Source organism: Alternaria metachromatica (genome assembly GCF_023757995.1).
Source record: "Alternaria metachromatica strain BMP 0045 chromosome Unknown scaffold_10, whole genome shotgun sequence".
Taxonomy (NCBI): Eukaryota; Fungi; Ascomycota; class Dothideomycetes; order Pleosporales; family Pleosporaceae; genus Alternaria; species Alternaria metachromatica.
The window spans coordinates 403,771-428,316 of record NW_026055501.1 but is presented as its reverse complement, the minus strand read 5'-3'; the positions used below and the strand labels follow the sequence as shown (position 1 = coordinate 428,316).

The 24,546-nt window shown below is 51.5% G+C and overlaps 7 protein-coding genes and 1 non-coding gene across 8 annotated transcripts; 3 read left to right on the top strand and 5 right to left on the bottom strand.

Moving 5' to 3' along the window:
- Nucleotides 1-625: 625 nt before the first annotated feature.
- J4E83_005263 (uncharacterized protein) lies at nucleotides 626-2,284 on the bottom strand (the record flags this gene model as incomplete). Its single annotated transcript, XM_049332182.1, has 3 exons — nucleotides 626-982; nucleotides 1,032-1,867; nucleotides 1,915-2,284. The coding sequence occupies 3 exons, from the start codon at nucleotides 2,282-2,284 to the stop codon at nucleotides 626-628; spliced, it is 1,563 nt and encodes a 520-aa protein (XP_049188633.1).
- Nucleotides 2,285-3,034: 750 nt separating this feature from the next.
- Nucleotides 3,035-4,085, top strand: J4E83_005262 (uncharacterized protein; the record flags this gene model as incomplete). Its single annotated transcript, XM_049332181.1, has 2 exons — nucleotides 3,035-3,272; nucleotides 3,337-4,085. The coding sequence occupies 2 exons, from the start codon at nucleotides 3,035-3,037 to the stop codon at nucleotides 4,083-4,085; spliced, it is 987 nt and encodes a 328-aa protein (XP_049188632.1).
- Nucleotides 4,086-4,304: 219 nt separating this feature from the next.
- Nucleotides 4,305-6,633, bottom strand: J4E83_005261 (uncharacterized protein; the record flags this gene model as incomplete). The annotated part of the gene is made up of 2 exons (XM_049332180.1): nucleotides 4,305-6,116; nucleotides 6,169-6,633. 2 exons carry the CDS (start codon nucleotides 6,631-6,633, stop codon nucleotides 4,305-4,307), a joined length of 2,277 nt encoding a protein of 758 aa, XP_049188631.1.
- Nucleotides 6,634-6,883: 250 nt separating this feature from the next.
- Nucleotides 6,884-8,252, top strand: J4E83_005260 (uncharacterized protein; the record flags this gene model as incomplete). Its single annotated transcript, XM_049332179.1, has 2 exons — nucleotides 6,884-6,972; nucleotides 7,019-8,252. 2 exons carry the CDS (start codon nucleotides 6,884-6,886, stop codon nucleotides 8,250-8,252), a joined length of 1,323 nt encoding a protein of 440 aa, XP_049188630.1.
- A 1,502-nt stretch (nucleotides 8,253-9,754) lies between these two features.
- Nucleotides 9,755-12,949, bottom strand: J4E83_005259 (uncharacterized protein; the record flags this gene model as incomplete). Its single annotated transcript, XM_049332178.1, has 7 exons — nucleotides 9,755-9,981; nucleotides 10,035-10,156; nucleotides 10,348-10,570; nucleotides 10,620-10,841; nucleotides 10,889-10,976; nucleotides 11,234-12,388; nucleotides 12,446-12,949. The coding sequence occupies 7 exons, from the start codon at nucleotides 12,947-12,949 to the stop codon at nucleotides 9,755-9,757; spliced, it is 2,541 nt and encodes an 846-aa protein (XP_049188629.1).
- Nucleotides 12,950-17,626: 4,677 nt separating this feature from the next.
- On the bottom strand, nucleotides 17,627-19,044 carry J4E83_005258 (uncharacterized protein; the record flags this gene model as incomplete). The annotated part of the gene is made up of 3 exons (XM_049332177.1): nucleotides 17,627-18,683; nucleotides 18,734-18,907; nucleotides 18,959-19,044. The coding sequence occupies 3 exons, from the start codon at nucleotides 19,042-19,044 to the stop codon at nucleotides 17,627-17,629; spliced, it is 1,317 nt and encodes a 438-aa protein (XP_049188628.1).
- A 690-nt stretch (nucleotides 19,045-19,734) lies between these two features.
- J4E83_005257 lies at nucleotides 19,735-19,843 on the top strand. The gene has a single exon. It is a non-coding gene; the product is annotated as a tRNA-Glu (tRNA).
- A 2,182-nt stretch (nucleotides 19,844-22,025) lies between these two features.
- Nucleotides 22,026-23,982, bottom strand: J4E83_005256 (uncharacterized protein; the record flags this gene model as incomplete). The annotated part of the gene is made up of 5 exons (XM_049332176.1): nucleotides 22,026-22,095; nucleotides 22,147-22,826; nucleotides 22,880-23,052; nucleotides 23,102-23,536; nucleotides 23,895-23,982. 5 exons carry the CDS (start codon nucleotides 23,980-23,982, stop codon nucleotides 22,026-22,028), a joined length of 1,446 nt encoding a protein of 481 aa, XP_049188627.1.
- Nucleotides 23,983-24,546: the final 564 nt, after the last annotated feature.

Genomic DNA, 24,546 nt, shown 5'->3' with positions numbered 1-24,546 from the left:
TAAATCTCTACACCACCATGCACCGCCATCTCGAAGTGTCTTGGTGCCGAGTTGCTTTTCGCTGGCCGAGGAGGCAACAAGTCCAATTATAACGCAACACAACATTCGTCTCCAATGTCGCATACGTGGACATTGCTACCGATTATACATGATGATGCACATTCCTTTACGTGTTGGTGGTTGTATCGCAACCCTATCATGGACTGAGGTGTGAGACAAAAGGCACACAGGTGGCCGTGAGAGGAAGCGATTGCTTGCATGCTGATGGCAGTAGTACGGTTTTCGGCAATCGTGCATTCCCAGACCCAGGTCTGACAGCGCGTTAGCCCCAGACGCGGTCATGTATAGTGGCGGCACAGTACCACGTTATAGTTGACAGCAGGGCGTTCTCCGCGTCCAAACCCGGCTGATGATGCTTTAACATATTAAATCAGCCGGCGCGCCATCAGATGATCAGAAGTGACGCTCAATGGCAAATATGTATATGTGGTGCAGGACCACGTGTGGCAGCAATATGTACCATGCTGCAAGCGCTGTCTACCGAAAATGCCCATGAACGCCTCGCTCAAGTGCTCAACCTACAAAACATGTATGAGCTGGTGCAGTGATCCACCGCTCACCTGTCTTAGTCATCCTTCTTTGGTTCCGGTGCCGGGTCATCCTCGTCGTCCTTTGACTTCTTCTTTTCCTCCTTCTTCTTGCGGTCCTTCTTGAGTGCTTCCTGGACCCTCTCGTCCTTCTCTTCTTGTAGTTCGTCCCACTCAACATCGTACTCGTTGGCGACAGCCTTGATCTCCTTGCGAAGGGCATTTCCGTCTTCGATCAGGACTTCCCACTTGCGCAAATCGAAATTATGTTGCGCGTACAACTTCTGCTGTCGGCGAGATACAGTGAAGTTCATGGCAGACCGGTAGCTGACTTCGCGGTTGTGGTAGAGGAACCATACGTAACCTCCGATAAGAGTGGAGAGACCCACCAGATACTGTCAAAATGTCAGATAGATCCATAATTGAGGATGTGACCAAACTTACAGTCACGGGCTCCATGACATCCCAGCCCAGCTCTGTCTGGAAGGTCAGGTAGTAAACAACGCACCACCATCCAGCGATTCCGACGAAACCAGCCCTTGCAACGTTCTTTGCCGCCGCCTGCGCTAGGTCATCGCACTCTTTCTTCACACTCGCCATCTCACTGATCTTCTTGGACGTCTTGCGCAGACGCATTCGTAGATAGTAGGTCCTGTCGTTAAAGCTGGGCACTCCAACCCGGATTTCTTCAGGCGCACCTTCAATCTCAATGGCGAATTCCTGCCCTCGAGCAGCATCGCGGATAAAGTCGCCAATCTCGGTAGATGAAGACCATCGCACAAACTTGCGCTCGCCTTGCTTGTCTGCCGGTGCTTCCTGGCCCTGTCCGGAGTACGACTCGACGCCTCCCTTTCCAGGCCCACCTCGCAGCTGCTCAGCTTGCTCAGGTGTCTTCCGATCTTGGCTGTTGAGCTTCCCTGTTTTCTGGACCTTTCCGTCGATACGGATCTCGTCGACCTGTTCAAAGTCTTCCTCGCCGTCTTTCTCGCTGAGACTCTCGCTTTCGTTGCTGACTGGTGTGCTTTCCACTTCCTCCGGCTCGGCGTCGTGCTGCATCGAGTCCTCGGCGCGAAAGTAGACATTCGGCTGGCGATCACGGCCCTCCTTATCCTTGATTGTGGGTAGCTCGGCTTGTATCAGGCGTTCGAGGTAGGAAATGGGTTGTTGTGGGTGGACGAGGAGTGCTAGCGGTTCAACATCCTTGCGATCGGTGTTCATATCGCTCGTCGTAAGTGGCAGGATGATCTTAAGCATCCGCGACGGGGTAGTGAGAAGTTTGCCTATCTCTTGTTAGTGATGAAGTCCTCATACGATGAGAGAGGCATACCCTTGGTCATGGCTCCAGCGCTCCTCTGTCGCGCGACAGGCGGCAAGTCGCTTCCTTCCCTGTGCCATGGTGTTCGTATTTGCTTGCCCTTGTCTTCCTTCAGTTTCTTTGCGAAGTGGTCCTTCTCTTCCTGTGTGATGTTCTCATTGAGGTCTGCCGCAGGCCGCGCATTGGAGTTGCTGTAATCTCCATACTTGTCAGTCTCCTTGTCCACGCCTCTGGGCTTGGTCGCATAGCATCTGAATTGGGAGGATGCCCTAAGCTGTATTGATATGCGCGGAGAGTTGCGTGTGAAAAGTGGCGCGCATCGAGCGGTCGGGAATGTTGAGGCGCGCGGGAGTGAGGCCAGGGCCGACAGTCGGTGCCTCATTGTCGGCTCAGGGATGATGCAATGGCCGGGGAGATCGGATCGCGGCGTAATACACGGAGACGCGAAGACGTAGTTGTGTCGACACTTCAACAGATCTCAGGAGGAACACGCGACAAGCAGGGTTCCAGCATCCACATCTTGGGCGACGTCATTGCTGGTAATAAGTGGCTTGAAGCTGTGGCTGCGTGGCTGAACGTCCTCATCAACACCGATGTGCCAGGTGCGATCTTCCGACGTATCTCATCTCCACCTAGACAAAGCAACTCGTACTAGCTGGATACAATTGCAATAACACCAACAGTCACTTCTGTAAGCTATGCGATTGTGGAACTTACCTGCGAAATTGGCATAGCAAGATGTCGATACTTCAAACCGTCGATGTGGATGTGAGTAGCAACCTCGGCGGTAACGGACATAATGCCTACGCACGCCAATCGAGCAACGAGTTGAACATCACGTCAGATTTTTCACCGTCAAACTGTAGCTCTTACTAGGAAAACGTGAGATATGAGAGCGTTGCGGCTTTACCGGAGATATTTGACTCAACGACTCTTATCCACGACATCTCATGGGTCCGCTAATGCAAATGGCTGACACTCTCAAAGTCCGTCCCACCGAACGTATTTCGAGTCTTCATGTAGGAATATATAAGAGAGACGTTTTCTCGAGAAGTGAACAGTATCACACCAACTCAATAACTTCCACTTCTACCTCAGAACGTCTCGTCTCCACGCAGCCAACTCCATCAAAATGGTCAAGACATTCCAGTTCCAGGACATCCAAGTCCCATCCCCAGGCTTTGGTTGCATGGGCCTCAGTCATGGACTGGGTAGCAACCTCAGCCTTGAACAAGCCGAGCCCGTTCTTCTCAAAGCCATTGAACTGGGTTGCACTTTCTGGGACACTGCCGTCGTGTACCAGGCAGGTGTAAACGAAAAGCTTCTAGGAGACTTTATCCGAAAGCACAACGTTCGTGACAAGGTCTTCAGTAAGTCCATTACCCTACTCCCGGTTCGTTTCAGAATTTCAGTATTGCTAACTTTTCATGCCAGTCGCCTCAAAGTGCGGCGTTGCATGCTTCGATGGCGAGTCAGGTGTAACGAATAGCCCAGCTCATATCAAGAAATACATCGATGGTACGATTGAGAGGCTGGGATTTACACCCGACCTCTACTACCTCCACCGCATCGACCCCAACACCCCACTCGAGGAATCCATCCCCGCACTCGACGAATGCCGCAAGGCAGGCAAAACCAAGTACATCGGTCTTTCAGAGTGCTCGGCCAAGACACTCCGAAAAGCAAACTCCATCGCCAAAATCCACGCCATCCAAGCCGAATACTCCGCCTTCGAAACCCTCCACGAAACCGACGACCTCATCGCCACCGCCGCCGAACTCTCCATCTCCTACATCGCGTACTCACCCCTCGGCCACGGCTGGCTCGTCGACAACTTCGATTACGCATCCCCCGACGACTTTGCGCCGGACGACTTCCGGCGTACTGTCCCGAAATTCCAAGGCGAGAATTTCTATCGCAATAAAGCGATTGTGGAGGAGATTAAGAAGTTGGCGAAGAAGAAGGAGTGTTCGACGAGTCAGATTGCGTTGGCTTGGGTAAGTAGTCAGGGGATGATGCCGATTCCGGGGACGACGAAGGTGGGGCGGTTGGAGGAGAATTGGGGGAGTAGAGATGTGGAGTTGAGCGAGGAGGAGATGGCGGAGATGAGGAGGATTGTTGATCAGGCGAAGCCGGAGGGGGAGAGGTATGGGGAGGCGCATCGGAAATGGGTTGGGCATTGAGACTTCGGGGAGGTGATGAAATGAGCTTCTTCTACTCGTAGATTGCGAGATGATTGTTCTAGCTTTCTTCGTCGATAGAGAGGCCATGAAGACCGCGCTGAGGGTATATACGAACGTCCAATCCAATCATGCGAAACGCCATTCCAAGAGCCAACTCTGTGCTCTTTAAGACCGAAAGTACTGATAGAAATAATCACACCAAAACCCCGACCAAAACCCCTACCGACTCCTATACGTGTCCAAAAACTTCAATCGTTCCACAATCCCTCCCCACCCATCCAACGTATGTTTCTTCTCCAACAATGCCAACTGATACCCATCACCACCCTCAACAGCGTCGTCGTCTTCTTTACTCCATATACCCCTTTCCATCGGTAGAGGCTTTCCAACCTTCCATGCATCGAGTACTTTTTCTGCCAAGTCAGGGCGTAGACCTGTGCGTTTGAGTGCTTTGCTGATGAATTCGTTGGACCATTTCTGTTCGTTAAGCTCGGTGTAGAAATCGATGATTTCGTCGCCTGTGAGGGGTGGATCGGGGTCTTCTTCGCCTGTGGATGAGGTGGAAGGGGCTGGGGATGAGGATATGAGGAGGGGTTGAGGGGGGTGTTGCGAGTAGAGTGTTTGGTCGGGGTCTTCTTCTTCGCCTTCTTCTTGGAGGGAGCGGCGAAACTCTTCCATGGATTGGGTCGTCGACGCGTCGGATGGTGGTTGTTCGGGTGGTGATGAGAACCGCTGCGGTTGGCGAGGGTTCATGTTGGGGACGAAGTCTTGTGGTCTTGAGAACGTGTCTTGTGTCGGCGACGATAAGATGGCTTGAGTGTCGAAATTAGAAACCTTTTGTCGGGTGGCACGCGGTGTAGGTGTATTTGATGGCAGATCATCGCAAGATATCGAGTCTTGGTCTGGCGGTGGTGAGAGTGGGTGTAGCTCGTCGATGTCAGGAAACTCATCTGACTCTATGCTTCCCACCTCTTCTTCCTTTAGATCTTCGTCTATGTTGACGATGGTAGCATCTTCATCCACTGCATCGAGCTCTTGAGACCGGATTTGCTCTTGTATCAGCTCCTCGGCATCTTCTGACGTCGAAGTAGTCTGGGAACTCGCAGCAGAAGATATCTCCACAGGCTGGTTCTGCGTGCCCTCGGCTTTGATCGGTTGCATTGGCTCTTCCTGGGTAGGCGTCGCGCTTCCGCTCTTCCGACGTTTGGTGGGAGGAGCTGTTTCTTCCTCATCTTCTTGCTTCACAAAGTTGTCTTCCCGTAATCGCTTAGTGTACCTGGCAAGCTGTTCATCATAAAAGTTCGGAGATTCTTGGCGAGCGGTGGATGATGACGGCATCTTAGGCTCTGATGCGATTTTGGGTGGGTTTCGGTTTTGCAGCACTTCCTCAGAGTGCGCTCCTTCGGAGGCTGACGGCTGTACTGCCTCCACTTCATCCCGTGTTGCTGGAGGAGGTTGTGGCAGTGTTTCGTTTGGTTTCTCGATCTCTGCAGGCTGCTGACTGAGCGCCTGACTCTGACTTGCCTTTGCGGCATCGTGCTTCTGTTCCATCTTCTTCCTGATCTTCTCCCTTTTCGATACCGGATCGCGTAACCACTGTGGACGGACTACCTTCTCGTAATACTGCCGCCACTGCTCGGCAGTTTGGTTCCCCTGATTCTCAGCCCACCCATCCCAAGCTGAGATCCAGTCGTCTTGTCCTTCCACGCCATCGATGATTGCTACGAAAGCATAGCACTCCAGCCAGTCGTCTGTGCTGAACATAACTTCTAACTCTTCCACACTATAGTCGCGGTTTGCTTTTGCTTTGCCCTTGTTATCGAGATTGGTCGCACTCGGAGCCTGTTCTGTTTTAGGTGTTTGCTGTTCTGTAGGCTTGGAGGGGGCTGGAACTGGGGGCATACGTTCGTTCGACTGATCGGAGGGAGGAGACGGAGGAGCGTTATCAGGTATCGTGAAGGCCGAGAGCGGACGTTTGCTAAGTGTCTTAACCCATCGGTCGCGCCATGACTGCCATGTATGCCGTGGGTACTGTCGTTCGTTAGCGACCACTCCCACGCGGGTTTTCTTTGTTGGCGCATACCTTGGCTTCGAGCTGCTTGTACAGCTCGTTCCCACTGATGGAAGCACCTTTTGATTGGGCGTCGCGCACCCATTTGGAAAGTATCCTATCTTCTTCTGCTGTGTACGATGTCCTTCCGCTCTTGGTGGGTTGATGAATGGAACCAGCCTCTCGCGCCTCACCTAACGGTGGTCCGGCTGTGTAATCTTCGGGATCTTGGAGTTCTCCCTCCTTGATGGACTTTTCTATGAACTCGTAGGATGTTGATCCGGGAGGACAGTCTCTCCGAGCGTGGTCCACAATTAGGTAGTCCGCTTTCTTCTCTAATGCCACGATCTCTCCGCCGTTGGCCTTGATGTCGTCCAGTAGCCGTTTCCGCGATGCTACGCGCTGCGCGACCCAGAACTTCTTGCCAGCGAATAATTGGCCGCCGGATGCGAAATCAAAGTCTTCCGCGACATCGGTGTATACGGTCGGCCCAGCCATGGTGGGGTGGTGTTGTCGGGTTATGGTGGTGGTGAATGACGCGTTGGCTCAGGCGCGACGCGTGCTCACATGGGTCGCATGATTCACGCGGGGTCGCTTAGCCTCCGCGGCTGCTCAGCCCTATCCGACGCTTGCGCTGTCACCTCTGTGGAATGACAGACAGAGCGCGACGTGATGCCATAGAGCTTCGATTCGCGTCTTCATTCTATTCCGCCATGCCTAGTATCGCAGCCTCTAGGTCTCTTTCACCATGACCGTCGCCCGCACAATCATCATCTTCACCATCACAGTGTCGCTGGTGACATTTGTAGCTTTCTTCGGACGACTGCCGGCTTTTAGGTATCTACGCTCCTCCTCCTCGCATCATTTATTCTAACAATCCTAGAAACACGCCCATAGGCTTCCTCAACCGCCTCTTCCTCATCCACATCCCTTCCGCATTCCGAAAGCTCGATCTTGCCCTCACCAATGGCCGCATTACCAATGGCGGCGCCCGCCTGGGCAACTACCTCATGCACGACAAGCACCCGCTGGTCGTCATCTTCTTCCTCGGCCTCGTGACCGCATGCGCGACGCTGTTCCTGCCCACCGTTTGGCACCTCATCCGACCGCATCACAAGCTCCTAGCCTTCGCTCTGCTGCCGCAGCCGTACATCTTCCTATATCTCAGCGCGAAAAGCAACAGCCAGACATACATCACCACGCTTAATCATGCCGAGCAGATGCGACACTACCCGTACGACAGGGTGCTGTACTATCCAGGCACGCCGTGCCGGACGTGCAAGTTCCTGAAGCCGGCGCGGAGTAAACATTGCAGTATATGCAAGACATGCGTGTCGAGGATGGACCATCATTGCATATGGGTCAATAACTGCCTGGGGCGGGGCAACTACAAGTGGTTCCTAGCCTTGTTACTATCCACCGGCATACTGATCGCGTACGGCGCATACCTGGCTTACTACAGCCTTTCGCCGTTGGTTAATAAACACTACCTAAAGTACGAAGGATGGTATAGATACAGCCCTAAGCAAGGCGTAAACACAAAGAGCTGGTTCGGGTACTTTGACCGGAAGACTCACTACTTCCTTATCTACACAACCATCTACCTCGACATGGGCGGTGTGCGCGGATCTGGAGTCGGACTGCTAGCTCTACTCACATGGCCGCTTCCGTTGGGTCTGCTCGCATACCACGTCTACCTGATCTGGGCCGGCATGACTACGAACGAGAGCGCCAAGTGGGCGGACTGGCGGGACGACATGGCCGATGGCGTCGTTTTCCTGGGCCATAGGCGGGAGGATACCATGCAAGAATACCGCTCAGCGACGCTTGCACGGGAAGATACACATGCCTCCGCACATTCTTCTTCGTCAACATCGCCCTTCCCGACTCCTCCGGAAACCCCGCCAGAAGACGAAGAGCCGCCAACAACATGGCCGCTGGAAAGCAGACACATTCTCATCCGCACGCGAAATGGTCAACCACCCAAAACACTTCCGAGCCGCATACAGTCAGTGGCTAGAGAGGATAGCTTCGAGCGCGTGTGGAATCTGGCGGCGGTGGAGAATGTGTACGATTTGGGTTTCTGGGATAACATCGTTGAGGTGCTGTCGAACTGATGTATATTTTAAATCAGATTTTTGTATCATCATGATAAACTTTTTCGTGGATTTTGGCATGGCCGGTCTTTGAACCTCTTGTCCTTGGGTCTATAAATTGCTCGTCGAACCACCCACAACCCTTCTTCATTCCCACCTTCACAAAAAGAGCATTCCAAATGACTTTCATATTCGACCCATGACCTTGTCTCTCAAAATCTAAATGCTGAAACACATCGCGCATGTTCTTGTGGCATTCTGAAAGCCGGCTTTAGACAATTTTGGAAAAATGGTTCGCATCTTCGATGTCTCGACGGAAACAGGACTATCCTCCGACATACTCACAGCTACACGATCAATCGACAGCTCGCACATATATATTCTTCGGACATTTTCGGGCTTCCTTCCCTGATTTACGCACATCTGCTATCCCTCATGGCCATCACATCGCTTACCAAAAATGGGTGGAGAATTGCACATGTTCTCGCCTTCTGTCTCAAGTCCAAAAGAATGCCGAACATCGGAGCTCTGACGCGAGTATAAATATCTGCTCCGTCGCTGCCTTCAAGCTCTGTACTTCTACCACAACTTCAATGTTTGTGCTTCCAAAAGACTCCAAAAGTACTTCCATGCGCGCGAGTCTGGCTTGTGCTTTCGATGTCTTCAAAATACAGGAACTCCCATACATGTCTCGAGACTCCAAAAGAGCTTTTTGAAAAGATGATGTTTGCGGAACTACCAAAACAAAAACCTTCAGGGTCCATGTGTGTCGTCGTGCAACAGTATCAAAACGTAGCCGATAAGTGGCCATGTCGAAGTGGAGACAATGTGTATAAAGACCGTCCGTTCCGCCTTCCTGGCCCACCCGTCACTCTTTCTCCAACATCGAGAACTACACTTTCAAATAGTAACGAAAAGTTTCTATGTGTGAAAGTTTTGCTTCCTCTTTCAGAAAACCCAAAACGGACGAGCTAAAGTACTATGTTTCGAGATGTTGAGCACAGTCGCAAAAAGATCCGATGTATATCACGCATTATCCAAAACCGAAAGCTAAAGTGTTTGGTGTGATGAGTGTGCTGTGGTCTTGCAACCAGAAGAACCAACTATGACAGAAATGCGTGCTCGAAAAATAGCATGAGTGGTGTACGAAAGAGATGCGATGATCTACCTCACAATTTCCAGCCATGCAAGGGTATAGATACCTTTTGGGTGTGCGCATCTTGTCTCTTCAACTACATCTCGAAATCACATTATCAAAACAAATTCGATCTATGGGTATGTTGTTTGCGCTGCGATTTGCAGCTAGTGCGTATCTAAAAGAGTTCTTGGAGAATAGCATGCGATCAAAGTATGACGGAACTAAGTCATGTACTGCTTCTCGGTGATTGACACGTGCGACGAGTTGGTCTTGAGCTTGCCTTGAATTCAAACTAAATGAAGGGATTCCGTTCCATTTGAGAAGCCGTGAGAGTAGATAATGATGACTAAAAAGCATGGGAGAAGTACTTTGGCGCTACCCAGATTCAAGTCGCAGTCTTTGCTGGTGTGCTTGGAAACTTGTCCTCGCGATTCCCATGTCTGAAAGCCCATGTCGATTCGTCCATACCGTTATGCGCAGCAGTCATGTATTTTCGGAAAGCCGAAGACATCTGCACGACTTGTCTGAGGCGGCCCTCAGTCACCTTGGGTGGCTTGCCATTCTTGTCCTTCTTGGCTTCAAAGACCGCTAGGGCGACGGCGGTTTGGAAGGCTACGGTACTACTCGTCAGTCACACGTTTCAGTATACACATCAAGCGACTCACCATTTCGAATTTCTCGTCCGTTCCACTCTAGCTCCTGTACCTCTCTGCTCTTGACATAGCTCTTCGCGTCATACTCATAGAGTATTTCTCGTCCGCCACGCTCGTGATCATCGCGGAGCTTCCTGAACATATTGTCCCATATCTTGCCACGCGAGTCGTTCGTTAGCTTGTCGTACCCGAGTGAGAGATGGATGCGCGACATAAAGGCCTCGTCGAATTGACCGACACGATTCGTCGTCAAGAAAAATATGCCCTCAAAATAATCGAGAGCTCTGAGAAATACTGTAATGACAATTAGCAACTGTCAGCAGACACAGAGGTGAAAAGCTTGCCTGATACGATGCTGTTCCGCTTCAGGTCGTGTATCGTTCGCTGCTCGAGATACACGTCTGCTTCGTCCAGTAGCACTATAGCGCCCCAGTCACTAGCATCTTTGAAGAAGCGGAGAAGACTCCTTTCCAACGCTTCAGGCTCATGGCCCAAGTCAGCTGCAGTGATGCTAAGGAGCGGTCGTCTCGTATACTCTGCAACAGTTTCTGGGACACTTTAGTCATTGTAAACCGACAACATGATACGGAAACACACCAGCTGTGAGCGTTTTGCCAGTTCCAGGAGGCCCGTGCAAAAGTATGATCTGCCCCTCGCCTTTTCCACGTATGAAGTCCCCACTGAACCGATCAGGGTCGCTATCTGTATAGACCTGGGCCATGGCCTTGATCAACTCTTTGTTGTTGTGATCTATGACCAGTCTGTCGATCGCTGTTTCGACCAGCTCAGGCTCTTCCAAGCCTTCGACAGCTAGCAAGTCTAGTGTACAGTAAGCAACTTTAGGGCGACAAAGATGGCGAGCATACCATAAGTGCGCTCTTTCAGCATGAAGGCATAAACATGCGATGCCATGAGCATGTATTGATGGTCAGAGATCAGATCAGGGCTCTTTGGCTGAATCATATAATAATCGCTGAATCGTTCCTTGTCGTGAGTCTCTTGCGATGTCTTCAACTCTTCACATTGGTGGCATTCGCAGCTTGCCACGCGAATAGATGCTTTTATGTAGGTTGTGAAATTCATCGGTCGATGGTGGGCATCGCTCAAGTCGCAAGAAATCCAGGGCGTCTTCCCGTGTGCAACAACAACACGTGCTCGTTTGTACTGCATACAGTCAGTTGTTTATATCGTAGGCGTTATGATGTAGTTACCTCTACACCCTTTGCTAAGCCCCGGCCAGAGTCCTGCAAGAAGCTTGGTTGGCTCGTGTATTTGAGATACCTCTTGCCTCGTTCTGTCAACTCCTGCTTGAGTTTACCGTCGTCGAAGTTGTCGTTGTACTCAACGGGAAATACGGGCAGACTTTTCGCCTCCCTCTCGTTGTCGAAAACTGCAACACGTACATGTCGAACCTCGGGAAATGCGTGTGTTCCATCACACGCCAGGTTCCATACGGATACTTCGTAGTCGCGATTGATCGCTTTTCCATCGACCTGGGTGACGCCTCCGCTGACTGCATGCACGATATACGCGTTCATAAGTCCATCTTCTTCACGCACATACACATCAGTGCCCGGTTTTAGGAGTAACCAGCATGATGCGAAAGTGGTGACTGACACCTTTTCGCGGCGGGCAGAGGCATATTTCTCGAAGGGAATATCTCGCTGCAAGCTCAGATAGTTAAGAATTAAGTCAATGTGACAGTCTGCCCTCTCGTTGAAAGCTGCAGGGTGCTGAGCACGTAAGTAGCTCTCACCAGCCCGGTATCTTATCAGATCGTCCATGTGATGGTAAAGATCCTTGAATGGGTAGTTGAATTCGCCCATACCTACACCGAACTCCTCTCCATGAGGAGATTCTGACGCGTATTCGATCACCGACTTGAGTATGTTCAGTAGATATGACGAATTGATCTTCAGGCTAATCTCTTTCACTTGATCGAGAGGCCCCAGCTTAGCTCTCGCTTGCGCATCGGCGTCCTTCTCATTTGCCCGGTAACGTGGGGTCTGGATGGTCCTCAATTCTTCCAGTGCGGGCATCGCTGTATCACCGTGGATAGTCTCTACCTCCATTGGGGCGTCATATGTGCGCTCGTCGACGAAACATCCATCCCTGTCTTTTGGACTGACTTCCAAGTAGGTGACAGTATACCGCAACTGATCTCGGTAATCCAGTGGAGGCTGCTGTGGGACGAGAGAGGAGTGCACCGAGAATACGACCTGCATTCCGTGTTGGACAACTGAGTCCCACGTTTCAGAGGAGATCAAGCCATGGTCTAGCTTCAGAATATTGATGTTGTTCCAGTTTAAGTCGTTCAATGCATCGTGGTCGTTGCGGTAATACGTCTTTAGTAAGACTAAGACCACCTGGTATACTGAGTCAGGCGTGCAACACGAGATTTATAGAAAATGCGATCTTCATACCTCCCATGAGTAACACGCTATCCAAGGAATGACATAGACGGCCGAATCTCCAAATCTTGCGCTGATGTGCCGAATTACACCCTTCGACAAGTCGAAGCACGGTTCATTCTCCTTCCCAACTTCGGTGGCAGCCTGGATAGCTCTGTTGACATGATCCATGGGAGCTTCAAATATGACATCGTTATCAGATTCTTGTTCGTGACCCTCTTCGCCTAGCTCCTCGGTTACCTCCTCGGCTTCCTCGTCATGAGATTTCGCGTCTCCAGCACTGTTGTTTTCGGAGCAGGCTTCCATGACTTCTTCGGATTGGCTGGTGCATTGCTGGATACCGTCAGTAGTATCACCGCTGGGAAATTTCGGTCGGTCGTGCTTCGGGTTTTTGGAATAGTTGTCAGCAATAGACTCGTCTCCAGCGACTGCGACGAGAACAGATTCCGGGCAAGGCTTTCTTGGTGGCTCAGGGCAGGCGTTGGAAGGAAGCGAGCTGGGTTTGGCCGTCGCCATGATGCACAAGAGGAGAAGCGCGGTGTCTTGAACGATCTAAATCTAATATTTTCGTGGTCGCAGTTGAGCCAAGGTTGGTCCATCAGGAACCTACCGCCGCTTAGGCTTCCCTAATTAGTTCTCGTAACCGGTCAGCCTATTTTAGATAGTTATGCGTAGTTATACGGGAGAATGCATGACGCGGGCAGTGAACGAGGACAAAGAAACGGATGCTACATGAGGTCCCGTCAACCTGACTCAGATCAGCGCTTGTATCACGATAATATTAATCTGTACCTCTTGTTCAACAATGGAGCCACGTACGTCGTGACCAGTGTATGGGTATCCAGAGTACTACTGCTTCTCAGCTGTGAAGCCACGCGGGCCATTGCAGATTGTGTGACTCTTTGTTAAGGTTGCAAGGATGCAAGTGAGGCGCAGGGCTTCAGTAAGCCTTTGGATCTTCTGTCTGCATCATAACTAGCTGACCTGATCTCCGTAGATTCGTAGTCGAATCTCAAGGTCAGCAGATGGCGTCGGAAACTGTTTCTAATCGGATCGAGGCTGAGAATCTTGAAGGGCAAATGTTGGTGCGGCGATTTACAAACAAGCTGCCAGGGGAGTCGACCCTCGAGCTTGCGACCATTAGCGTACAGCATGCGCAGGACGCTGCAGAGAAGCAGATGTTCGAGGCTCAGATACGGGCGCTATACAAAGACGACGAGAAAGAGTAAGCTTGTCTTCTTTTCGTGTATCCGCTGGTGCTGATAGAATTAGCGATTTTGCCTTCCATACTATCGAAACGGAGAGACTTGCACTCCTTGAGACCTGCAAATTGTTCGAGATCCCAGAACCACCGTCGCGATTAGCAAAACTCGGATTGAAACGCAAAGCGGCTCGGACGAGAGCCAATGAGGCAATCCAGGGAATGGCCACCCATGGATTCGATGACTTGTGCAACTACGTTCGTGATCTTGAAAACACATGGAGGAGCAAAGAAGGATTGGTACGATAGCCAGATAAACTGCGCAGTAATGCTCACCTTACTAATTATACCAACAAGTTCGCTCGTCGATTTCGTGGCCTCTGCCGAGGACTGGAAGCCCACAAGAACGTGTTCACGATCTTCCCCTCGCACAGCGGCTACGCCTCTGTGCTTTCTGGTAGCCTTATGCTCATCATTGAGGCTGCTGTCAATCACGACGAGATTGCCGACTGCCTTTCAGAGTATGTTGTTCACATAACCGAGATAGCAATTCATACAGCAGATCTTGTGCTGTTGGTGCAGACACGCCGGATGCGCGAACTGTATTCCAGACTTTACACGCAAGTCTTCCTCTTCTATCGCGAGGCTATGCAATGGTATATGGAGTCGCAACCGGCCCGCTTTTTCAAGAGTTTCAACAACAAGATAAAGCAAGGATACGAACAAGCGAGAGCAAAAATCGAGAGAGAAGTGACGATGATGTATAGGGTAGCGCAGACTGCGGAACTGGCCAACTCGCTGGTGATGAGTGCGGAGCAGAAGCGAAGCGGTGAACGCTTGCTTCTTCAGCTACAGCAAAACTCGGAGCTCTCTGACTTGTATGACATAGGACGGAACTCATATGACTTGCTTTTAAGTGGGCACAAGAGGTCTTGTATCGAATTCGGGGCTGAAGGAAATGATCATAGAAAGGAGGAGCTCGCACATACTGATGATTCCAGGGCGCCAGGGCAAGCCGCGCTGGATGACAGCTTGGTAAATCGAACAGAATCGAGGTACCTCGTTCCTGGTCTAAAGGACTTCTGTGTAGGGACCGAAGGTCGTTCGCTTTGTGTCGATAACAAATGCTGGGTATCTGAGGTCCAAAGAATGTGCAAACACCAGGCTTGGGAGGATGCAAAAGCCGGGTCTTCTACACTCTGGGTGTCAGGCCCAGAAGTGTCGCATAGTGGCATATCCAGCTCTCGCGCGTTCGCGATGAACATATTAGCTGCAGCGTGGGAAGCGGGATTACCGACAATTTCGCATTTCTGCGAGAGACCTCGGACTGCGACACGTGTAGCGGACCGAGAATTGGAGAAAGTCGGGCTGATCGGGCTGGTGTACAGCTTGATATCTCAGCTGTTGCAATTCCAATTCGACGGAGACACTTTCGAAGCGTCTCAGGACGCGCTACGTAGATTGGACGGTTCGGATGAAAGCTGGCCTGCAGCTCTTGAGTTGTTCTCAGCACTCCTGACAGCAACTCCACACCTCGGCATATGCGTCATTGACAGCCTCAACGACCTCGCCTTTGGCGCAGGTGCGCAGTGGTGCGATGCTTTCCTAGGTATACTGTTCGGGCACCAGAAGGCATCAGCAGGCATCTTTAGAATTTTGCTTACCACTACCGGACAATCGCGGGTGCTCCAGGATCATGTGAAGGTTTCGGATCGGGTATTCACTCAGACAGAAGCAAGGGAAGTGATTCGGGGTGGGCGTTGGCACACGAGTCCGGAAAAGTGAGGTGGCTGGACGCGTGTTGTTCGCGATGGAAGGTTCACTAGCGCGAAATTGTGCCTCGGCGAAGAAAGTTGGCATCCCTTCATGTGCACTGTTCGGACAGCATTCAGATATCTTAAGAGCTTCGTTCTAATAAGTTCCGTCACTTAAGTAACCTCAAGAAATCTGTAGCTAGATATCGATTTCCAAAACTTTTCAGCCTGCCATCCCGATCTTGCCACGTCTAGCTATGAGCTTCCTTCTAGCCTCCCGATACTATCCCACCTGGACATGCACACGTCAAGCGTGCCTTGGATAACCCACTCTATCCAAGGAGATCTTCATCGACAGAGAGAGCAACACCGCCACCTGCGTAAGCCCCAGCACCTGACGCGGTACTATCCTTGGCGGGTACACAAGGACGCACAGTGTGTTCATCCGGAGATACCCACTCAGCGACCTTGGTGTCCAGCCCATGCATCGAGCCCGGCAAGCGACATCCCTCAACCCTCTTTCCCGCGCGACCGCATTCGCCTCGCTGGCAAATGTGACCGTAAGCACAGTTTGCAACACGGCACACGCTACCCTTTGAGCATGCAGTGCTCAGGATTATGTGCTGTAGAACATAGTGTGCTTCCGGTTCCAGGGTACCGTGATAGAACTCGCAGTTGACGTTTTCGCACTTGTTGCGCAGGAAGTAGTCGACGCAGAGGTTTTGTTGGACCTTGGAACGCGTGTCGTACATCTTGAATTCTTTGGATGTTGGCATCCGTACATAGATGTCGATCCGCTGCTTTGCGCTGTTGATTGGGATGCGACCGCCGATGTAGCAGGACGGAAGTTGAAAGGAGAAGAGAGGTGACCACAAAGCTTTGTCAGTGCCGTCAACATCCATGAGCTTCTCATTGGCTACGCTATCCTCTACTTGGGTTGCGACCTACAACAGTGTTAGTCAAGATTCAATCACATGATGGAAGCTCTTACAGTATCGGTCTTGATCTCGCGTGCCTCTTCACGTGTACCACCACTGATATTGCTGCTTGACTGTGTCTTGATACCTGGCGGTGCTACGAAGACCGACGGGAACGACACCAAATGTAGTCCCAGCTGCCGCAATTTGCCGTCCAGGCCACTTCCAAAGATCGGCGTAATCTTGGAAATCTGCTTCCGATAAGGCTCAAGGACTTGGTGATAACGAGATGATCCCGCAGCAGCCAGGAAGACATGCTTGCACTGCTCACTCGCCATGTACAGTTTGACATTATCTGGAAATGGTCAGACTGCGCATAGAAATGCTAAGCGATCAAGTTGACTGACCGCAGATCTTGCTCTTGATGCCATGGTCATCGGCTGTGACCACAAGGTCGAAGAAGGCGCCAACCTTCTCGAACTCAGTGAAGAACTGTGCCAGTAACGTGGTGGTGCCAAAGTCAGATTTGTTCATCGAGAGAATTTTCAAGTCGGCGAATATTCGGATGACCAAGCAGTATTTGTTGCGTGCGATTTCAGGATGTCTGGTAGCTATCCTTTCGTTTAGTGCACTACGCAGAAGCTTTGCTGCTTCAGCACCTCCTGGACCCCTCTTCTTGAGCAAGTCGTTACAGAACTAGATGCATGTCAGTATCATCAGTGGAACATTGACTAGCACAGCATACCTTATGGCTAGATGCATCGATCAGCATTACGACGATGGCATTCGCGTTCTGAGTTCCACCACTAGGACTCCTCTCTGTGTCTCGCAACTTGGTACTGTCTGAGAGCATGCGGTCGTTTGTCTCGTTGTACTGCTTCATGAAAGCCCCGTAGTCCGAAGACACGTCCTGCTCAAGAATCAGTATATCTCGTACAACGTGAGTCGATCAGTTGATACTCACAGCCAGAGTTCTCTGCAAGAGTCTGCCCTTGATCTTCAGGGCCTGGAACTCTGCCTCCAAGTTTGTCGCGTCGATTCTATCCGCCATTGTGTATTGGACCGTCTAGGTGTCTAACAAAGAGATAGCCAATCGATAGACGGCTTGGTCGTGACCTAGGATTAGTAGCTGTGGGTAGTAGACCACGAAGAAGAAGTGAGAGAAGGAGTAAGTAAGATATCGAAGCACTTATAACAAGAAAGCTGTAGAGTCAGAGTGGGGCGGTTGTCACGAAGCTGCCTTTACCTCAACAGCTGGAAGATGTTGTATTGCTTAGATGATACCGTCTCTTGATGTACAGTTCTATTACCTGCCAATACTTTATGCAACCACATCATTAGCCTCCTTCTCTCTCCTTTGCTCCTCTTTCTTCCCCAGCTTGCCCGAGCTCTGGTGAATACCCTCAATCACCTGCCTGATCTCCTGCAAGAATCTATCAACCTCCTTATCCGTACCCACCGTTATCCTCAAGCAGCCAAGACATCCGTGCTCCTTGCCTCTGAACCGCACTACCACGCCCTTCTCTTCCGCCAAGCCTTCATACACCGCCAGCGCCGTCTCGTTCGATGGCTTGCCACCTTGATCCGCCGGCGCATCGAGTATCTGGTAGAGTAGGAAGTTCGACTCCACACCGCCGTGGAGGCTTCCGATACCAGGGATCTTGGGCAGCTCCTCGATCAGCCTGTCGCGCTGCTTGACGATGAGGTCCTTGTGACTTTGCATGACTTGCAAGTGCTTGGGGCTGAGGGCGGCGCGCGCGATCTGGCTTGTTGGGTTGGGGATGTTGTAGGGCGCCTTCATGTTGTTGAGGATTTGGGCGATCGCTGGGTCGGCGAATGCAGCACCTAATCGAATACCTGCGAGACCGAATGCTTTCGAGAGTGTCTGCATGACTACCAGGTTGGGCCATTCAGCGACCCACTCAGCCAGACTTGTTCCATCGGGCGCGAAGTCGATGTATGCCTCGTCCACCACTACGACACCGTTCCATGGGTGTTCTAGTATCTTTTGTACGTCCTCTTTTCTGAGTAGCTTTCCGGTCGGGTTGCCTGGCGAACACAAGTACGCCAACTTTATGCTCTTGTCCTCATCCATGGCCTTCAGTATCGCGGGAACGTCGAGATCGAAGCTTGGTGTTTGTAGGGGAATCTTGGCCAGCGCGACGTCGTTGACTTGCGCGGAAACGCTGTACATGCCGTATGTGGGTGGACATGTCAGGATCTTCTCCTTGCCGGGGACGCAGAAGGCGCGGATGAGGGCATCGATCGCTTCGTCGGAGCCGACACCAACGAAGAGGTTGGCGGGTGTTATGTTCTTGGAGGTGTGGGTGTGGGTGTTTCGGAGGTTGCAGAGGAGTTGCTTGAGTTCTTCTTGGTGGCTGTATAAGGTCGTCAGCGTGTGCGATGCAAGCGCTCGCGGTGTGCATACGGATCTGGGTATCGGTTCAGGCCGAGCAAATCGACATCAATCGCGGAAGATGCGTCGGAGGTGCCATTGACATTGGCGCCAGGCAGCTTTCCCTCGCCATTCAGTTGTAGTCCCGGCCCGTATGCGTTCTCGTTCGCGTCGAGGAGGATGTTGGTGCCGTCATCTTTGTAGTCGCTACGCGTCGTGAGCTGGGTACCGCGGCAAGAGTCATGGATATTCACCTACTCGCGCGCGCATCGATACGGCTCCAATGCGAGAATGTTGGATCGCGCGCATTTCTGCAGATCGAATGCCGTGTTCTTTGCGACCATTGTGTATGTTGTGGGCGGATAAAAGGAATTGGGGGTTGGAGTCGAGGACCGCTATGTCCAGTCGAAGTTGGTGTTCGCGGGGAACTTTTTGTTTCGCGGGGCCGGACGCGGCGATGTCGGGAGTCATCACATCATCGAAGGACTATTTTGATTGATCGAACTTCGATACCAATTCATAGGGGCTAGTTCTCCGCGCAGGTGAATATGTCCATATCCGGGTGAACTATTTACGTTTGGTGGGCGAGTGTGCAGTTCAAGCTGTTAGTCGAATGAGATAGTACGTGAACCGTGGTACAAGCTCTCAAGCCAGGAGGTTTTCACAAGCTCTTCATATTACGATCAGAATACAATAGAGATGCCTGGTGTACTTCAGTAGGGTACTAGATATTCTGCGTAATCCGAAAGTGTCTTGAGGACCTCCTCGGCCATTGGTCAACAGTGGCTTCGCAAACCACATACAACGTAGCATGCACCTAGGTCGTCCAATAGAATGCATTACAAGCGCTGATAGTCTAGCCTCGAGTCTTTGTGGGTCTGTAATACGTAGGCTTGATTTGATCTAGTTGATCTTGGTCCAACTTTTCCCTATCCGATTTCCTGACTCGTATCTTTTAAAACTTGTTTCTCAACCACGTCAAGTGTCAACGCCTCTCTTTATATTGTTTCTACTTTGCCCTTCTTCCATCAACGTCCGATATGGTCTAGTGGCTAGGATTTGCCGCTCTCATCGCAGAGTAAGCTCGCAGCCTCACAGCAGCGCAGTGCCGGCAAGGCCCGGGTTCGATTCCCGGTGTCGGAATCACTTTCTTTTTGCTGTTCTACATCATCTGAACAATCTAGAAACATACTAGATGTGCTTGGTTTGAATAGAATCATTTTTGCCAACTCAACGCACCCGAGATACCACCCCACCAACTCAAACATACCCAAGATTCACCCAGACGTCCAGAGCGCCCTCTTCTTACCCCCAGCAACTATTGGTACATTAGGGAACAATGGTGGTCGATTACTGTTGCGTCGAAGAAGCGAAAGTGCGGTTTGGCTATGCAGCATGCTCTTGGTTCTCACGACGGCCCCAGTTTGAAAGGCAGGCACATTATCTCAATGGTCAAATGTCGCGTTAGCGGTCCATCAATTCTCTCTCGCGCAATATAGCCACGAAAGCTTTCTCGCGATCGTTTCCAATATTTCAATCTGCACAGCGAATTGCTGCGTCCCCTCCTCCCCACACCCAGACATGCGCTTATTGATCCCGTTCCCTCTGCGTACCATCTAATTCCACAGGCGGCCCCGGAATAATCCTCACACTTGTTGATCCAGCTTCCACCGGCTCCGAAGTCCCATCCGTCTCAGCTCTCCATTTCCCACCCATGAAGCGCTTCAGCCCTCTTGAACTTCCTTCCATCTCCGGCACGTCCGGGTGCTGTAGACGTTGTCGTAGCTTTCGTCTTCGCCAAAGGTACAGGAGGATGACGATGCCGGCTATGACCAATGCGCCAATTCCGATGGCTATGCCGGCTATAGCTCCAGGGTTCAGACTGGAGCCTTTGTTGTTAATGTCAGGAGTTGGGCGTGCTGGTTCCTGAGATGTAGTGTTGGATTGAATTGCAGCTGTGAAAGGGACTTTCAACATTGAAGCGAGCGACGACGCGTACTCGACAGGAAACACGGTCAAATCGCTAGTTTGCCAAAACACCCAGAATGGTAATGCAATTGCAGAACCGGATAGGACCTCAGTCGGTGGGTGCCGAAAAGTTGTGGTATTCGTGGATCCCCCGCCAAAGTCTCCAGACACGCTCGTAATTGAGCATATCGACGTTGTCAGATCCAGAGCAAACACTGTAAGGTTCCCAGAGTCACAGAGACTCCATGAGCTCAGGGTAGTGGTCAAAGATGTGTAAGCCTTCAAGGGAGACGTGAAGGTTCTTTCGCACGCAATGCCGTTTCTGTCAAGTGTCATACCCCTGGGTGTACATGTAAGCCGATCATGTACTTAAATTCCTTCGAAGGGGACAATAACCTGTCGCAGCAGATTCCAAGCCAAAGCACCGAGCTTGGGAAAAGCGCTTCGGTTATTCCAGCCAAATGCTGACCAGACGTACATATCCCCGGACTATATCGTGCTGTCATCTGCGTATATGGATTGCAACGTGCGAAGTAGTCGGTTGGTAGGGCACTGCTAACGTCGTCGAATCCACTCCAAATCAGCCCGGACATAGTTGGATCAACTATCCATTGAGTTGAGCAATCGGCTGGAGGCTCGAAAAAACTTGTGAGTGGAGCAGCTCCGGACCCATCCCAACCATACCAGTCCCCCGGTTCCGTGACAGTAGTTGTGTAAATTGTGACCATGCTTGCTATTGGAAACGACGAAATTCAGGATACCAGGTGAGGTAGCAACTGCGGAAGGAACAGAGAAAAGAGCTGGAAGGCTAAACAATGTAGAGAAATGCCCAGAACGTTCTGGCCGGGCAACGCCAATCCCCAGAGCTTACCGGTTAAAGCCCTTTACATAGATTCCCACCAACTGTGACGCAGCATCGCAACCAAACCATCGGGACTGCCAATGATTCTACGATGGAAGAAGAAGAAATGATCGGTGGTAAAGAGGCGAAGTTATGCACTGTCCCCCCTCTAGCCCCAACGATTCGTGCTGAGCTATAGTGCTGACCCCCACATAGCCTCCCGAAGAGACAGGGCGAAAGTAAGCCAACACCCGACCATAAGGACTATCTCATTCCTTTGATTCGTTGCTGCCGAAACAGCTGTTCTCATGAGTGTTGACCGGATTGCGGGTTGCGATGTTCATCGAGATCAGAAGAAAGAGAAAGAAACCCCGCCAAAGTAGCAGATTACCAGATTAGCAGCACAGATACTCACGAGATAAGTGCAAAGTGAAGACAATAAGTTGTATTGAAGTCGACATCGACTTTCTGATCCACGCACATCATTCATTCACGCATATTGCCTTCAACGGACATCTAGTTAGGCGCACCAGTACCACGCGGCCTATGCGCCACAGCGCGATGCCTCTGCGGCTCTTCTCTGTACCTGTCAAAAGTTAGCCTTGTTCCGCAACCAAGCAGTCCAATCCCGACTTACTTCTTAACAATCCTCTCAATAGAGTCCAGTCCCTTCTCAAGAACATCCATCCTAGGTCCATAACTCAACCTGACAAAGTGATGGCACGGCGAATCAAACAGATCCCTACGACGGCTAGGGTTCAAGTCGAAGAAGATACCAGGCACAACAATGACCTTCTCCTCGAGACAAGCCTGGAAGAAGTTGAGTCCGTCGTTGATACCTTCAGGTAGGTTCGACAGATCGAGCCAGAGGTAAAAGGTCGAGTTGGGCATGTACGGGAACTTGAAGCCGATTTCCTGGAGACGGCCAATGACGAAGTCACGCTTGGTGCGGAAGTGCATCTGTAGAGCGCGCATCTCGTTGCGGACGCGGGGTGGTGAGAGCATCTCTACGGCGGCTTCTTGGAAGGGCACGTTGCAGCCTCCGTCGAGGTAGGATCCGCAGGAGCCGATGGCTTGGATGAATTCCTTGGGGCCGATGACCCATGCTACACGCCAACCGGGGAGACGGAAGCGCTTGGTGAGTCCGTCAATGATGAGCACATCATCCTCGTCTACGTCTTCGACGTTGTCGGCGGCGGAGATGACTGTGCCGTCGCAGTTGGTGGTGTAGTTGTATCCGCAGTAGAATTCGTCCATGATCAGTGTTGCGCGGTCTCGGCAGATGTTCTGGATTTGTGCAAGTTCGGGGTTGGTGACCTAGTACAATGTCAGTTTATAGCTCATAACAGTTCACAGAAACGGCTACGAACCATTTGGCCAGTTGGGTTCCTCGGGTTCGATGTGAGGATAACAGAAGTACCACGAGCGATTTCCTCAGCAATCTTGTCGGGAGACATGTGGTATTGGTCGGCCTCGCCTAGGGGAACAGGAATAGCAGCGATGTTACGGAAAAGCGACAACATCTCGTTGTACGCAGTGTAGTCTACTCTCGTCAGCACCAGCCACGAACCGCGATTTCAATCTGAACATACCAGGAATGAAGAAGCCCAAGTAGCAGTTACCCAACACAGCAGCAATACGGATCAAACCCGCACGTCCACCAGGCACAATACACACGTTCTCCCATGTGTACTGGCTCTTGCGCCACTTGCGGTGGTGCTCGTTGTATAGTGTCGCGACCGCCTCTCTCAGCGGCCTAATACCAGCAGTTGGGCCGTACTCTCTGCCATGAGCACTGATATCGACCTCCTTCGGCCTCTCAAAGCAGCCTTTGATGCTGTCGTCGACTTCAGGCGCACCCTGACCTAGGTTCGCCCATTCTTCGGGGTGTTCGAGGAAACCGTGCTTGTAGGCTTGTTCGGATGTCCAGACGACACCTGTGGAGGCGCGCGTGGCGTCGAGACCGGCGTGTGGCTTGTGGCCCTCGTGCGACTGGCGGAATTGACGATGGATAGAGGATCCGAGTTCTACGATGTGTTAGCACTCGCGACCTTCAGTTCATCCTCCCAGCTTATAGAGACCTGATTCGTGTCTAGTATGCGACATGGCTGCGAGAAACGGCACGGGGGGATGATGCGCGATAAGAAAAGCGGCTAAAAGGACTCAAGCAACTCCAACGAGACTCTCCAAGGAAGCGCAAAAGTTGGAGGAGGTCCGATAAGAACCTCTAGCGGTCAAGATCGGAACATCGAGAACCGAAAAGCTGCCAAAAGCCCATCTTAAGCAGCGCGCCCCCAATTTTCTCAGATCCACTTCCATTGGGTTGTACACCTCAGGAATGACGTAGTCACAGCAATCGGGAAGAACAAACGGGTAGGTACGTACCACTCTCGCTAGGATCTTTGGAACTCGAAAAGCGCCTCTGGGAGAACGCGCCCTTGAGATGACTGACTTTGTCTGCTGAGAAAGACATCGTGTGTGTAGAGTTTGGTGGTTGCGCGAAATCAAGCTTTGCCTAGCTTTCGATGATGGAGGGGTGGGTGCGCAGATCTGCGTAGTGGGGTGTGGAAGGAAAGACGGCACACGGGAGGATGTTCGCGATAGAACAACGTGAACTCTAGAGGATGAGGGGCTCAAGAAGATCGATCGAGGGGAGGTTCAAGGGCCAGATAATATGTGTATGTAGGGTAGGTAAGGCGCATCGGCCCTTTATAACTCGCCGTACGAAGTAAACACGCGTGTCGTGGTGCCCTCTCGCACGCCGCTCGCACGCCAGGTAGGGCATCCACCCACAAACGCATGCATGCACGCATCCACAACTGCACATGTGCGAGCTGCGTTGGTAGCTAGCCCAATTCCGTATGTAACATTTCTTCTTCCGCTTCAGCCACCGGGGATAACACAGACATGCCTTGCGACGTTGCTCAGACAATTCCTAATCCCTAATCAATTGCCTCACGGAGATGATGGAGGCTTACGTCTCGGATCGGCGCGTGCCTTTAGCCTCTAGATCGCAAAGGCCCTCATCCTGGGTTCA